The following is a 13,809-nucleotide window of genomic DNA, read 5'->3' as shown; positions in this document are numbered from 1 at the left end:
TCTGTGACGTTAGCATTGAGCTCATCTCTTCCTATTTTAATAGCAACAACAACAACAAAAGCCTACATTGTTGTGTTTCGTCTGCTGTGGCATAATCTAATGAATCAATTTTAAAAATAAGATTAAGACGTTCCTTCGTTGTGAGATATAATTTTACCCTCAGTTAAATTTGTGAAAATTGTGTCAGTTATACAACATTTATACTTCCATATCTGATTATTTTCATGTATACTGCAGCAAATAATTATGTATTGATAAATGACATTGAATATAAGCACATGCACCCGCTCAGTCACTGAGATGCACACATTCTAGATGCAATGAAGGTCTTTGTTCTATTTCTGGAGCTCTGGAGTTGCCCTCTCTTTTGATTTGGCAGGAGCTGGATGACTTTCACACTTGCTGGTCCCTTCCAGCCTACACGGCTGCTTCTTTCCAAGCAGACACATAGTAGCGATGAAAACTGAATATTACCGCCTCAGGTTTCCGCTTGTTTTCAAGCCAGCTTTAAGTGATGTAACGGTTGATAATGTTATTTGTGTTTCACTGAAGCCACAGAGAAGAGACACTCAGTGAGTGTAACACTCACAGCTTACATGTTTGACACAGAGTCATGCAAAGTCATTCTTTCTGATGCACGTTCATCGCAACTATTTCATACCTCGAGAGCTGCTACACGAATTCACAGATCTTCTCTCTCCCTTTGAATTCCTCAAAACATAAGCTTGAATTATATGCACTTATTGAAGTCATAACATCAGTTTTTCAGGTGAAATTCAAGCATGTGTTATAAGCAATTTTGAGTTTCATCTTCTCCTTTCAAGGTCACACAAGGACAAAGGTCATACAGTATGACCAATACAAAGGTGATACATGACTTCATATAAGGAGTTTTGACCTTGGCCTGTGACTTTTTTTCCTAAAATCAAATAGGGCAGTGCAGTCTTGTTTAAACCCTGCGTGATATCGTGGGATTTGACCACTTATGGGGACAGCCGCTCCCATTTCGCAATATATACACAGCATAACTTTGCATGGAAAAAATTGTGTACTGTTTTGTTTTCAGCTGCAATCACTGAAGCAGTCGCAAAAAGTGCAGTTTTTTTTAGTTCCCAGTGGAGAAGGGAAGATGAGGAAAATGTGAGATGTCGTGTCAGTAAGTGTTAGCCTACACATCTAGAAAACATCCCCACAGCATGATGCTGCCACCACCATGCTTCACTGTAGAGATGGTGCCTGGTTTCCTCCAAACATGACACCTGGCATTCACACCAAAGAATTCAATCTTTGTCTCATCAGACTAGAGAATTTTGTTTCTCATGGTCTGAGAGTCCTTCGGGTGCCTTTTGGCAAACTCCAGGTGGGCTGCCATGTGCCTTTTACTCAGGAGTGGCTTCCGTCTGGCCACTCTACCATACAGACCTGATTCGTGGATTGCTGCAGAGATGGTTGTCCTTCTGGAAAGTTCTCTTCCTTCCACAGAGGAATGCTGGAGCTAAGGCCCTTCTCCCCAATTGCTCGGTTTAGGCGGGCGGCCAGCTCTAGAAAGAGTCCTGGTGGACACAAACGTCTTCCATTTACTGATGATGGAGGCCACTGTGCTCATTGGGACCTTCAAAGCAACAGAAATGTTTCTGTACCCTTCCCAGCTTCGTGTCTCAAGACCAACCTGTCTCTGGGATCTACAGTCATTTCCTTTGACTTCATGCTTGGTTTGTGCTCTGACATGCACTGTCAACTGTGGGACCTTATATGTAGGCAAGTGTGTGTCTTTCCAAATCATGTCCAATCAACTGAATTTAACCCAGGTGGACTCCAATTAAGCTGTAGAAACATCTCAAGGGTACTCAGTGGAAACAGGATGCACCTGAGCTCAGTTTTGAGCTTCATGGCAAAGACTGTGAATACTTATGTACCTGTGATTCCTTATTTTTTGTTGTTGTTTTTTGTTTGTTTGATTTTTTTTTTAATTTTTAATACATTTGCAAAAATTTAAAGAAAAAATTTTTCACATTGTCATTATGGGGAATTATGTGCAGAGTTTTGAGGAAAAAAATTAATTTCATCCATTTTGAAATAAGGCTGTAACATAACAAAAAAAATGTGGAAAAAGCAGCGCTGTGAATACTTTCCGGATGCACCATATTACTAGACAAAGCCTGCGTGATCTCACTCATAGGTTTTCAATAGAGACCTCGAACATCCGATATGAAGCCGACATCTGGTTGTCGCAATTTTGGCAGCGGTAGCAATGCTGACTCTGGCTACATCACGATGATCATAAAATGGATAAAGCGGTGGAGCGTGGCGCAGAGTGTGACAACACAACACTCAGAAATGGCTCATTGGATGAACTCAATTCAATTATGTGCAGGATTTCCATGTAATAAATATATGTAGCCCCAACGCAAACAAAGCACATCCATACAAGATAATTTAATTTAATTTAGCTGGGACTACATATACTTATTAGATGGAAATCCTGCTCGTAATTTAATTGAGTTCATCCCACGAGTCATTTGTTTGAATGTATCACTCAAACTAATGACTCATTGGATGAAATCAGTTAATTGGTGGTGAATATCCGTGTGAAATGTCATCATCTGCATGGTCAGAAAGTCAGACTTCACTTTTACATACATGAATAATATGAATTATTTATTATTTTGTCCTAGTCCCGTCAGAGGACTTGGAGAAACTACAAAAGCTTGGATGACTATAACCAGTTTGTTTGTGGTTGAAACTGAGAAAAAATGTCACGGATCATGAAGGACAAATGGAAAAGTAATTCTATCAGTACATCCACAGTGCACGGATTATCTTTGTTGTACCAAAGTTAACTTGCTTTAATGACTGTCATTGTTAAATCTTAAATGTGGGACTTTGTGCTTTTACCGACGTTCACGCTTTGTTCAGCTTTAATGGTCATTAATTACCAGCCTCACAGAGCTCTGACAGGTTTAAAACAGTTGAAAATTGTTTGATTCATGATGTTTTTCATCCAGATTTTAATGTTCAGTGGAGCGTTTTAAAAATGAAATAATCTCGGATCCAATAAGATAATTATTAAAGAGGTCATATTGTGTAAAATCATCTTTTACATTTTTGCTGAATTTTTCCACACGCTTTTCCCTGATTCCTGATCACCTTTGCAGTCTATAGTAATACAGGTCTGTCTCCCTGTCTGACTGACTGTGGCAGCCGACGATACAACGATAATTCAGCATGACAGCATTTGAACACTAACAATAGATGCCGGTAAACAGAAGGGATAGCGGAGTATTGCAGAGATTGCCCACTTCCAAGTTGGTGCTAAAAGTGCTAACACCATCAGAGTACAACAATAAATAGGATCCAAATTTCACTCAGGATGTCTTAGATGATCCATTAGGATGTTTCTCCACACAACAAGCCATATTATTCCAGGTGTTTGTAATAAATTGCTCAAAATGACAGACACAGCACTCCACAACCATTGTCAAGGTGGGGGGGTATCTGTAGAGAACAAAACCATTTTTTGTACCAGGTTGTAAACCACTAATTTGTATGTAACACAGGAAAGTTAATTGGCCCACACACTCCGTACAAACTGCTGAAGCAAACTGGCGGCCATCTTACCACTCACAAGTTATGCCAACAGCACATAGATGGCTTATTGGTATGTCAACAATTTGAAGTCGTACCCGAGCTGATTCTCTCATTTCCTTCTTTTTATTCTCCAGTTAATGTAACCTTAATCCCTCCTAATCTATGTCTGCCATGATTAGTTATTTGATTTATTTCCTTTCTTTCTTTTAGTACTTTGACACTTTCTCCCATTCTATTCTCAATTACTCATATCTCACTGGAACAAATACTCAGTTCTAAAAATTATGATTGTTTAATCAAAATGTATACAAGTTTTGTGTAATCATCGGCAAACGTAGCGTTTTATAGATAGATAGATAGATAGATAGATAGATAGATAGATAGATAGATAGATAGATAGATAGATAGATAGATAGATAGATAGATAGATAGATAGATAGATAGATAGATAGATAGATAGATAGATAGATAGATAGATAGATAGATAGATAGATAGATAGATCATGGATAACAAACATCATGATGGATAATATAGCAATAGTGGATTTTTTTTAAATAATTGCACTGACAGAATAAAACTCAACTAGCTACAGGAGAGTTGGTTTTCCCTTGAAATGACCATATTTATTACATACAGCTCTTTGAGCTTCAGCTTAATATTAGTAGTAAAGCTTATACCAACAATGTCTAAAGCTCCAAAACTATAGACAAGTAGACCTAATAAATGTCTTAAAATAGTTCATACAACACAAAAAACTCAACATGTGGCTACACACAAGCCACCCCACTTCTTCTTCTTATTATTATTACTATCTGTGCCTATATGCTGAAATAAGGGATAAAACTCTTCGAATTAATGTTCATTACTTTCCATTTCAATCATACTCACAGGGTGTTGCCCTGAACGCCTCAACCCCACTGTAAGTCTTTTTATAACTTAATATTTTTATATGTCTTTTTATAACTTTTATATGAACTATGTTTGTTTGTTTGTTTGTTTTTTGCACTGCTTTTTCTTTTTAGAGCTGTTTTTGAATTTCGTTGAACCCCTGAGGAACAATGACAAATAAAGAATTCTGATTCTGAAATATTCATTCACAGACTTTGAACTGGCAATTTGTGCAGTTTATAGTTGCACATGAAAGCATTTTTTTTTTTTTTTTGGCAAAATCACCAAGAATAAAATTGCGTGTTCCTGGTTAAAGATCTGTAGAAAAGACCATTTGGGAGTAGTACATGCAAGTGGTAATATGGCGGCTGATTTGCTTTAGAAATACTGGACAATGAGCTATCCAGTTTTATATACAGATCAGTGGCTATAAACATGTTTATTTCTGCTCTAAAGTTGGATATTTTAACGTGGACTTTAATGGGAACTTGCTCTTTTTTGAAACCAGCCTCAAGTGGCCAGTCAAGGAACTGCAGCTTTTTCTTCCTCTGGGTGGGCTTCATCTGAGACCATCAAAGCTTACTGCTTGTGTAAAACACACAGACAAACAGACAAAACCCACTGACTCCCAAAACCACCAAAAAATAAAGTGTCTTTAAAAAGTAGAAGTGCTTTGTCAATAGAGCTTTGGCCTCTGCCAGGGTAATAACTGCAATTAATTAAAATTTTGCATTCATCATTCTACACAGCTCATCATAATCACCAATGCCTCACCTTTGCACAGTACTGCATCCATACAATAGATTAGGAGTATTATCTTTGACTATGGTGCAGACCAAAACAGATGGACTAAAAAGTTGTTCAAACTGATCCCAAACCCAAAGTGTCTGATCAACAGTCTCTTATCATAACCATTACACAACAAACTCACTGAATCAAGTAAGAAGATTGTTGTTTGAAGTATGCTAACCTATGTGAGTACCTCTCTTGAGGCACAGTGATGTTCATCTCCATAGCAACAGGCCTGTCACTCTAGCCACAGTGTTATAAATAAAGTGTACTTATGTCCCTCTGTTCCTACCAGGGGCCTCCACTCTGGATCCAGAGATGTGTGGGCGGTATAAGCTCCTTGTAATGGTAAAAGACATGGCCGGAAAGGCTAATGCTTTCTTCTCCACTGGCATTGTTACTGTTGAGGTGACTGGAAACACCTGGGCATCACCTGACCCTGTACGACTGCAAGAGAACCTCCCAGGGCCCTACCCTATCCCTATCTCACAGGTGAGGCAGGACACAGTACAGTACATGTGTATGTGTTCAGACTGACACCCACCACTTAAATGGATTTCACGTCTACTGTATTCCACAGTGGACAATGGGTATAGCACTTTTTCATCAAGGCAAAGAATCAAAGTGCTTTACTGTGATGCTTCACACTCAATGTCAGATTGCTGCCATGCAAGGCACTAAACTGCAGACCAAGAGTAACTAGGAGATAAAGGATCTTAGTTCAGGGCACCTTAATGAGTGTGCCTGATTGATCAGAGGCCTGTGCTTCACTAACAGACCCAGAATTTAGATGTAATGAGGCTGAGACCTGTTCCGATATGAATTGAAAGGAGAGGAAACATAATTCCATACTACACTGGTATGCTAGTCATACAAGAGGGAGAATAGATGCGTCTTTAGACTGGACTTAAATGTTTCCACGGAAACTGACTACTTTATCTCTGTAGGGAGATCAATCCACAAAACAGGTGCATGATAAGAGAAGGCTCTGTGGCCTGCCAACTTTTTTTAACCTTAGGTACATAAAGTAGTCCTGCATCCTGAGAAAGCAGAGCATGGGCAGTACATGAGGCGTAATTAGGTCAGCTAGGTAAGGAGGCCCTAGTCCATGAATAATTTTATAAGTTAGCAACAGAACTTTAAAATCAGACCTCACAGAGACAGAAAGCCAATGAAGGGAGGCCAACATTGGTATAATGTGGTCAAACCTTCTGCCTCTAGTCAAAATTCTGGCAGCAGCATTTTGAACCAATTGGAGACGCGTAATGATGGACTGCGGTAAGCCAGAGAACAGCACATTGCAATAATCCAGTCTAGAAGAGACATATGCATGAATCAGTCGCTGTATCAGCCATAGACAGGATGAGACGAGTCCTCGCTATGTTTTGAAGGTAGAAGAAAGCAGTCCTTGTGATTTCTCTAATGTGTAGTTCAAAAGACAACGTGGTTTCAAAACTCACCCCAAGGTTCCTCATTTTGTCAGTGTGATGTATCATGCATGAGTCTAGGTTAAGCGTTACCTAGTCAAACTGGTGTCTATGTCTCGCTGGACCAAGGACCATCATTTCAGTTTTCTCCGAATTTAAAAGTAAGACATTGCTTGTCATCCAGCTTTTCAGTGTAAGAGCGAAAAGCAGTATGTGCCTGTCACATACCCATGGCTCAGAGGACAGTGACATGGAGGAGACACAAACAAGAGGATTAGAAAAATATAAATATTTATTGACAATAGTTTAAGTCAATAAGTTAAAAGGTGCAAAAATGTGCAGCTGTGCAAAAAGGCGCTCTGTTACCGGTCGGCGCAGCGAGACGTCCTAGAGAGAGGGAGAGAACAAAACGAATTAGTTGGGCCCACTTAAATAAGAGACAGGGACACCGGGCCCAGGTGCCCCTGATTATGGGCCCGCTCCGCTACAGGACAGCGGGGACCGTCACAGTGCCCAAAAGTTGCTATATAAAGAGGGGGCCTAAGACAGACCCCTGTGGGATACCATATTTCATGGGAGCAAGGTTTGAGGTGACGTTTTTGTACAGGACACAGTGAGAGAGACTGATTAGGCAGGATGTCAGCCATTCAAGCACATTCTCAGCAATCCCAAAGTGATTCTCCAACCATCGAGTAGTGTATGATGATCCACTGTATCAAACGCAATGCTAAGATCTAACAGTAGCAGAACCATAGTGGTGTCAGAGTCCACTGCAAGCAGAAGATCATTTTCCACTTTAGTAAGAGGTGTCTCTGTGGAGTGGTGTGTTCTAAATGCAGACTGCAATGGCTCAAAAAAGTTAAGGTGGTCCATGAACTGCTGTGAAACCACTTTTTCAAGAGTCTTAGAGCAAAATGATAGGTTTTTCAGTAAACTAGGGTCAAGCTTCAATTTCTTAAGCATTGGTTTAATGACTGTGGATTTAAAACATTTAGGAACAGATCCCGACATTAGTGACATGCTAACAATTTCCAGTACAGTTGGCCCAAGTGGAGGCCACAGGTCCTTCACAGGTTTGTTGAATTGTTGAGGTGTAGAGTTGAAAAGACAGGTTGTGTATTTAGCTAAAGTTACAAGTTTTGCCAGCACCCCAAGTGAAATAGCATCAAATTCAGATGGAACTCATATCAGTAACAGAGTGCAGAGGCAAGACTAAAGCATGCTGGGATGTACAGTATTTGACCTAATGCCATCTATTTTCATAATTATGTTAAAAAAATTAGGTCCCACAATAAACTGGCAGCAGGTCCAGAATGTTTGCCACTTCTCACTCGATAATCACTGTGATCCGTTGAAGTTGGCAACACCGTTGTTATTAGAACAGCTTGCCCAGTAGGGTACATGTGGATGTTGAAACCAGGATCCAGCAACTCAGTAAGGAAAAACTCCATCTGGTGGTATTGTGAAAGAAACTTCAAGCAGACCAGACTCAGAGGGGTGACCCACTGCTTAGGCCATTCTAATAGTTACAAGATTTTGCAAAGTTTTACAAAACAGAACATAACACAACAAAAGATGAATTTGATGAGAAGTCCATGCAGGCGTCCAGTCCACAGGCAGGGGTTATCCATCATTCCATTCAGTGGGCTTGTTCCCACGGCAGAGTCCGTTCCACGTCCATTTCAGAAATTATGCAGTCATTAAATCCAGCACATAACGTTGTGATGTCATCCCCACCTTGGACTGAGAGAAAAAAAGCAGAATCAGTCATCCACAAAAACTACACGTAATGTAAAATTCATCAGCATTAAGCAACAGGAAAGCAGAGAAAATACTAATGTGATCGCCGGCCACTAGCTCTAAGCATCACTAACAGACCCAGAATTGAAATAAAATTGAGGCAGAGACCCACTCCATTTACTAAAAAAATGAATTTAATAGAGGGCTGCATTGGGATTGGGTCCCGCCGGGTTTTGCGAGACCCAACACAAATCTTGCAGGAGCGGGCGGTCAGAACTTCGTTGCAGGCGGCAGCGGACAGTTAAAAATAAACACTGCGGGAACAGAAGCGACAAGATGACTCAGTCAACAAAGAAGAATAGTGTAAAGTATGCATGTCCACACGTAACTTTCATCTTAAATAATTTAACAAGAGCAGCGGACACAGCACAGCGAGTCTGTCTCTCTCTGTGTCATAGCGCAGAAGTGTCACATGAAACTGTCTTTAAACTGAAAACAACAAAACAGTAACGCTATTCCTGATCAGTGTGTCAAAAGTGATACAGGCCAGGGATTCAATGAAACATACAATGCCATGAACTTCTTTATTAACCCTTTATCTACGGTGATGGTGCCCACGCCATATTTTCCATATGCGTATTTTTTTTACCGTAACTCCGCCATAGCAAACTATGGCGGAGTTACGCCACTGACACTGACAGCAAACCAATGTCGCGGCTCGTCTTTTTGGTCTTCTCAGGATGTCGTCTTTTAGATAACACAAACTAATTGCAAGTGATATGCTAGAAAGAGGACACAACACTTTAGAATAACTCAGCCTTAAGCAAGATAAAATGCACAGAGTTTTTAAGTTTATTTAAGCCTTCGACACAAAGCTTAGACAAACTGAGTCCTCTAGAGAGACTGAATATGACAACCGCGCTCGTCTATTTATTGGAGACCCGCGGGCATCGCTCCTCCTTCGACTTTTTTATTTATTTCATTCCCAAGACATGGTTTTCTATTGGAAGCGTCCTCTAGTGAACCCTAAGCAGGTGTTAGGCCATTATTTCAATGTGACAAATGCTCCCATTAAAACATGAAGGATTTACAACTGATTTTTTTAAAAGACCTTCAGCCACAGGTGCAGCTGGCCTGAGGCCCCCTCCGCACGTGGCCTCAGCCACACGTGCAGCTGGCCTGAGGCCCCCGCACGTGGCCTGCGGGAAAGCACCTAAAAGGCCTTGGAAAGCCCCTGACAGACTAAATGACTAATAGAGCCCTTTTTTTGGGTTGAACACCTGCTAGTTCAACCAGAGGACATACAGTTCGGATCAGGACACTTGATAGTTCATCACAGTTCAAATATGGACCTAAAAATTCTTCTACAGTCCCTCCTCTGGGACTCGAAAGAGTCCCATTACATCAACTATACTCTTGGGTTGTTTACTGACAAGACATCCTCATTTGTGCATCGCAATAAAAAAGAAAAACACAGCACTCGACTTACTGATAACTCTGGTGCGGATATGAATATCAGTGATACTTCACACGGTAAATATATTGCAGTGCAGGTGAACCTACATACTAAGGCACAAGGTGAGCAATTAGCTGGATTATATCAACACAAGGTGACATTCAAACATTGAGTTTTGGTGTAATTCAAGGCACTTAAAATGGCCACATAAAACAAGTTACAGCAACTTCTTAATCATGGCAAAGTAAAGGCTTTACATTGACATCAGTGCAACCAATCATCTTCTGGCATCTATTGACTCACTCAACCAGAGGCTCCAACCCATTATACTTGGTTCTACATATTATTTTGTTAAAGCATCACACATTTATTATTTAAATGCATCAAATAACCCCTACGTTACCACTATTTAGTCAACCAATCAAGAAACTATTCTAAGGTTAGCGCAGCTATGTCTAGTTAAATGATAAACACAATAAATGGTTTCCCTTCATGTCCGTCCTTAAGTCATTTGCCTTAGTCAATCATATAATGGTTTTCATTATAGGCCATTTCTCAACATTCTCCACTTTGTTTTTCTTCTTTTTCAGCTTGTTTTCTAATGCCCTTTTTGGCCAGACGCCAAATTTAGGCGATGCATGTCTCTTGAGGCATGCTATAATTTAAGAAAAAGGGGTCCCTATGGTGCATCTTTACTACTAAATCTACAAACACGCCGTGTAAGGGTCCCCTTTTTATAACTTTGCAATGTGATATCTATGTGTATGCATTTAGCTTTATCTGTGTTACGCAGATGATGGTAAGGACAGACATTTACCCAACCTTCGTTACTAACATATATCCTTCTTTGTTTTTATTTACACTCAGATTTCTGAAACCAGTCCGCAATTCAAACTCAAGAACCAAGATCATAGTCCGTGTTCAGTGCCATTATGTCAGTCCGCGCTCCTCAGCATTTACTCAGCATCTGAAGTTTTGGGAGAAGTTGGGGAACATGGGGAGGTTGGCCTTTCAGGGGTAGTGGGGGAAGGATCAGGAATTCTGGCTTTCAGACAGTCGTGCAGTTCTCTGATGGATCTTTCCAGCTCCTTGTGCTGCTTGGCCAGGTTGTACAGGGCCCCCAGAGAATTCTTGCCCACATTCAGGGTGGTGGTGGCCAGCCCTAGCTGTTCCCTTTCCATATGCTCCATCATGCAGGCTAGCATGTCCATACTAGACTGAAGACCACACAGTTGAGTATGGAGGCCCTCCTGAGCACAAGAGATGTTGGCATTGTCACGGTGTATCCTGAACAGGTATGCAGCTGTCTGACTTAGTTGTGGCATGATTTCCTCAAATAGCTCATGGGGAATGTGATTTGAGAGGGGCAGGAGCTGCTCCAAGGTTTTTGGAACAGACTCTTGTTTAAGACGAAGCTCTCGAACCAAGATTGCCATGTCCTGTGGGGTGACCATGACCAGATTAAGGTTGTGCAGTCCAGGGGACAGGAAGTACAAGGGGGAAGGCATTTCGTGTGTGGGGGGAGTATTGTTGATGTCGCACAGGCAAGTGGGTGGGACGCTCTGGGCATTTAGCAGCCTGTACAAAGCTCCCCTCTGTCCTGGTGGGTGAGTTCGGCTAAGGTCTACCCCTGCTGATCCTCCTCCAGAGGTACTGGGCTGATCAGAATATCTCTCCTGCCTTTGGGGTGGAAAGCTGGGGACAGGTCCTAGCAGTGAATTGGGTCTAGGATGCACTCGGGCGGTTGCTGCATATGGCCGACCTTGGCTGCCTCCCCTGGAGGGTATCGTTGCCACTGGCACATGTGACTGTCTCCATGGCTGTTCCTGAGTCCAAAGGGTCTTTCAGGTGATGGTGGAGTCCTCGGGCCGACTCTTGCTGCAGGCAGATTCTGTGAAGCCGTCATCGCCAGGTGCTGGAACGATGAAGATCCTTCTGTTGCCAACTGGTTTAGCTGCTGGATGGAAGGCGGCTGTGGCGACCAATCATGTCTCGACCATCCCTCCTGTATATCCTCTTCTCCAAACAGTTCTGAGAGTCCAATCAGACTTGATAGAGGCAGATCAGGCATAGGTCCCTGATCAGGGGAGTCTGGTCTCTCAGCCATACTCCTGTGTCCTAGTAATATACATATACGTTCATTATTACAGCTCCATGTCATTCTTTCAGATATTGTCTATCCTATCCCTCATTTTTGTGGGTGCATGTGTGTGAATGTAAATGTGCGTGCATGTCTTCTTCCTCGTCTACAATATCACCAAGCACGGTCCGTCCCAGTTCTCCCTATCTGGGGTGTACGCCACAATATTAGGGAGCTGGGGGCTGTCGGGGAGGATAATTGGTATTTCATCCATTTCCATATATTCTGGTTCTCTGTCTGTTTCGTTTGTGCTTTCTTCCAGGGCTCGGATGGCTAACAGTGGGAGCTGTCCTACTGTGGATGAAATCAATTTATTGACCAGAAATTTTATCAAGGGAATACCACAACATATTACCAGCAAGACCGCCACCCCTGTTAGTGCCAAGATTACACCTATCTGGTATAACCAGTCTTTCCATGATATCCACCCTCTCCTTAGAGTCCCAAACAGTGAAAACAGTGGGCCAATATTCATTCCATTCCCTACAATGTATCCAGAATCGTCAGTTTCATTTCTCCCTCCTATGGAGTTACTTAACAGTTCCTGTTGCATCTCCTCAAGTGTGATTAAGAGCTCTGTCAAATTTCCGTCTTCCCCTGTACGCATGGGAATAGCTGTGCAACATTCGGTGGCTTTGATCATAATACAAACTCCTTGTTCATCAGCCATCATCATCTCAATAGCTAATCTATTTTGCATTGTCATTAGCGAGGTGGCGTGCAGTTGTTCGGTTAAGGCTCCTACTGCTGCCAATGTCCAGTTCAGGTATCTTTGTTGATTATACCACAAGTAATTAATCCACTGCACCTCCTGGAACCTAGAACGGATTTTTGGAGTAACCCCGAACAGAGCCAATGCCCATCCCCATTTATCCGCATCTTCATCTGCTTTAACTCTGCTACTGTCTATGGCTTCTAACTGTCGGGGTATCCCTTCTGGTATCCCGTTTCTTACTGTGATGTTGTAGTCTGTTTTAAACGTCATTATTCCTCTTTTCTTACGAAGTTTCTGTGGCATGGGTTGTATTGAATTTGGCATTTCAATTACTGTTATTGCTCCTGTGAGCATCACAGGAGCACAAAGGCCTTTCCAATTCGGGGACAGCGATGACAGGAGTTTCCTTTTTTTGTCCGCATATCCAAAAGATGTCAGCTAAGGGTACCGTTCCCTTAGCTAAATTTGGAGTAGATACCCATGAAGCATGGGTGAGATTCAGTCCAATTACAGACCCCCCTGTGGCCGGTACTATTTGTTCACACTGTATGCCTGCTGCTGGCAGGGTGTGACAGACGGTAATGTTCCATGCTGTTTTGGCCGGTTTGTATTCTTGCTGCTTTTGCATACACTGTATGTGGTGTTTTGGCTGGGTCGTCCCTACCTGCCAATCGCTTATGTATTGTGCTACTAAGCCTTTAGCTATACAGAATGGGTGTATCATCCCTTTCTCTATTTTAATCATAGGTGGAACGGTTCCTTCTGTACTTAGGGGCACTGGACAAAGTTTACTGTCGGCAGCATATTTTTCATCACCTACTGCCATTTTCATAACACATTGTGTATAGCATTCTGCTTGGTCTGAGTTATGTTGGGGACTCCTATAACAGTTGTTGATATCAGGTAGGGGTTTAGCCTGAGGTATCACACCTTTCCGGTGACAGGCTATGCAAGGCTTTTCACTGATCTGCCTAGCCGAAAATTTCAACCATTGGTAAAATAAATTGGTCTTCAACCCTTGTGTGCGGGCTAGGTCTGTACTGGGATCCCATCTCCCTAAGTGAC

The 13,809-nt window shown here is 41.9% G+C and overlaps 1 protein-coding gene and 1 long non-coding RNA gene across 2 annotated transcripts in view; one reads left to right on the top strand and one right to left on the bottom strand.

Annotated features, from left to right (window-relative positions):
- Positions 1-13,809, top strand: part of cdh16 (cadherin 16, KSP-cadherin) — a 163,059-nt gene that overhangs the window by 24,678 nt on the left and 124,572 nt on the right. Inside the window, exon 7 of the mRNA XM_034192397.1 lies at positions 5,562-5,758. Within this exon, the coding sequence (XP_034048288.1) occupies positions 5,562-5,758 (197 nt within the window). The remainder of the gene's footprint in view (positions 1-5,561; positions 5,759-13,809) is intronic.
- LOC117529578 lies at positions 3,176-12,488 on the bottom strand. Its single transcript, XR_004566042.1, has 3 exons — positions 12,479-12,488; positions 9,907-9,912; positions 3,176-3,312 (listed from the first exon to the last, which is right to left on the bottom strand). It is a non-coding gene; the product is annotated as an uncharacterized LOC117529578 (long non-coding RNA).

Source organism: Thalassophryne amazonica, chromosome 2, assembly GCF_902500255.1.
Source record: "Thalassophryne amazonica chromosome 2, fThaAma1.1, whole genome shotgun sequence".
Lineage (NCBI taxonomy): Eukaryota > Metazoa > Chordata > Actinopteri > Batrachoidiformes > Batrachoididae > Thalassophryne > Thalassophryne amazonica.
This window is presented reverse-complemented; position numbering and strand designations above follow the sequence as displayed.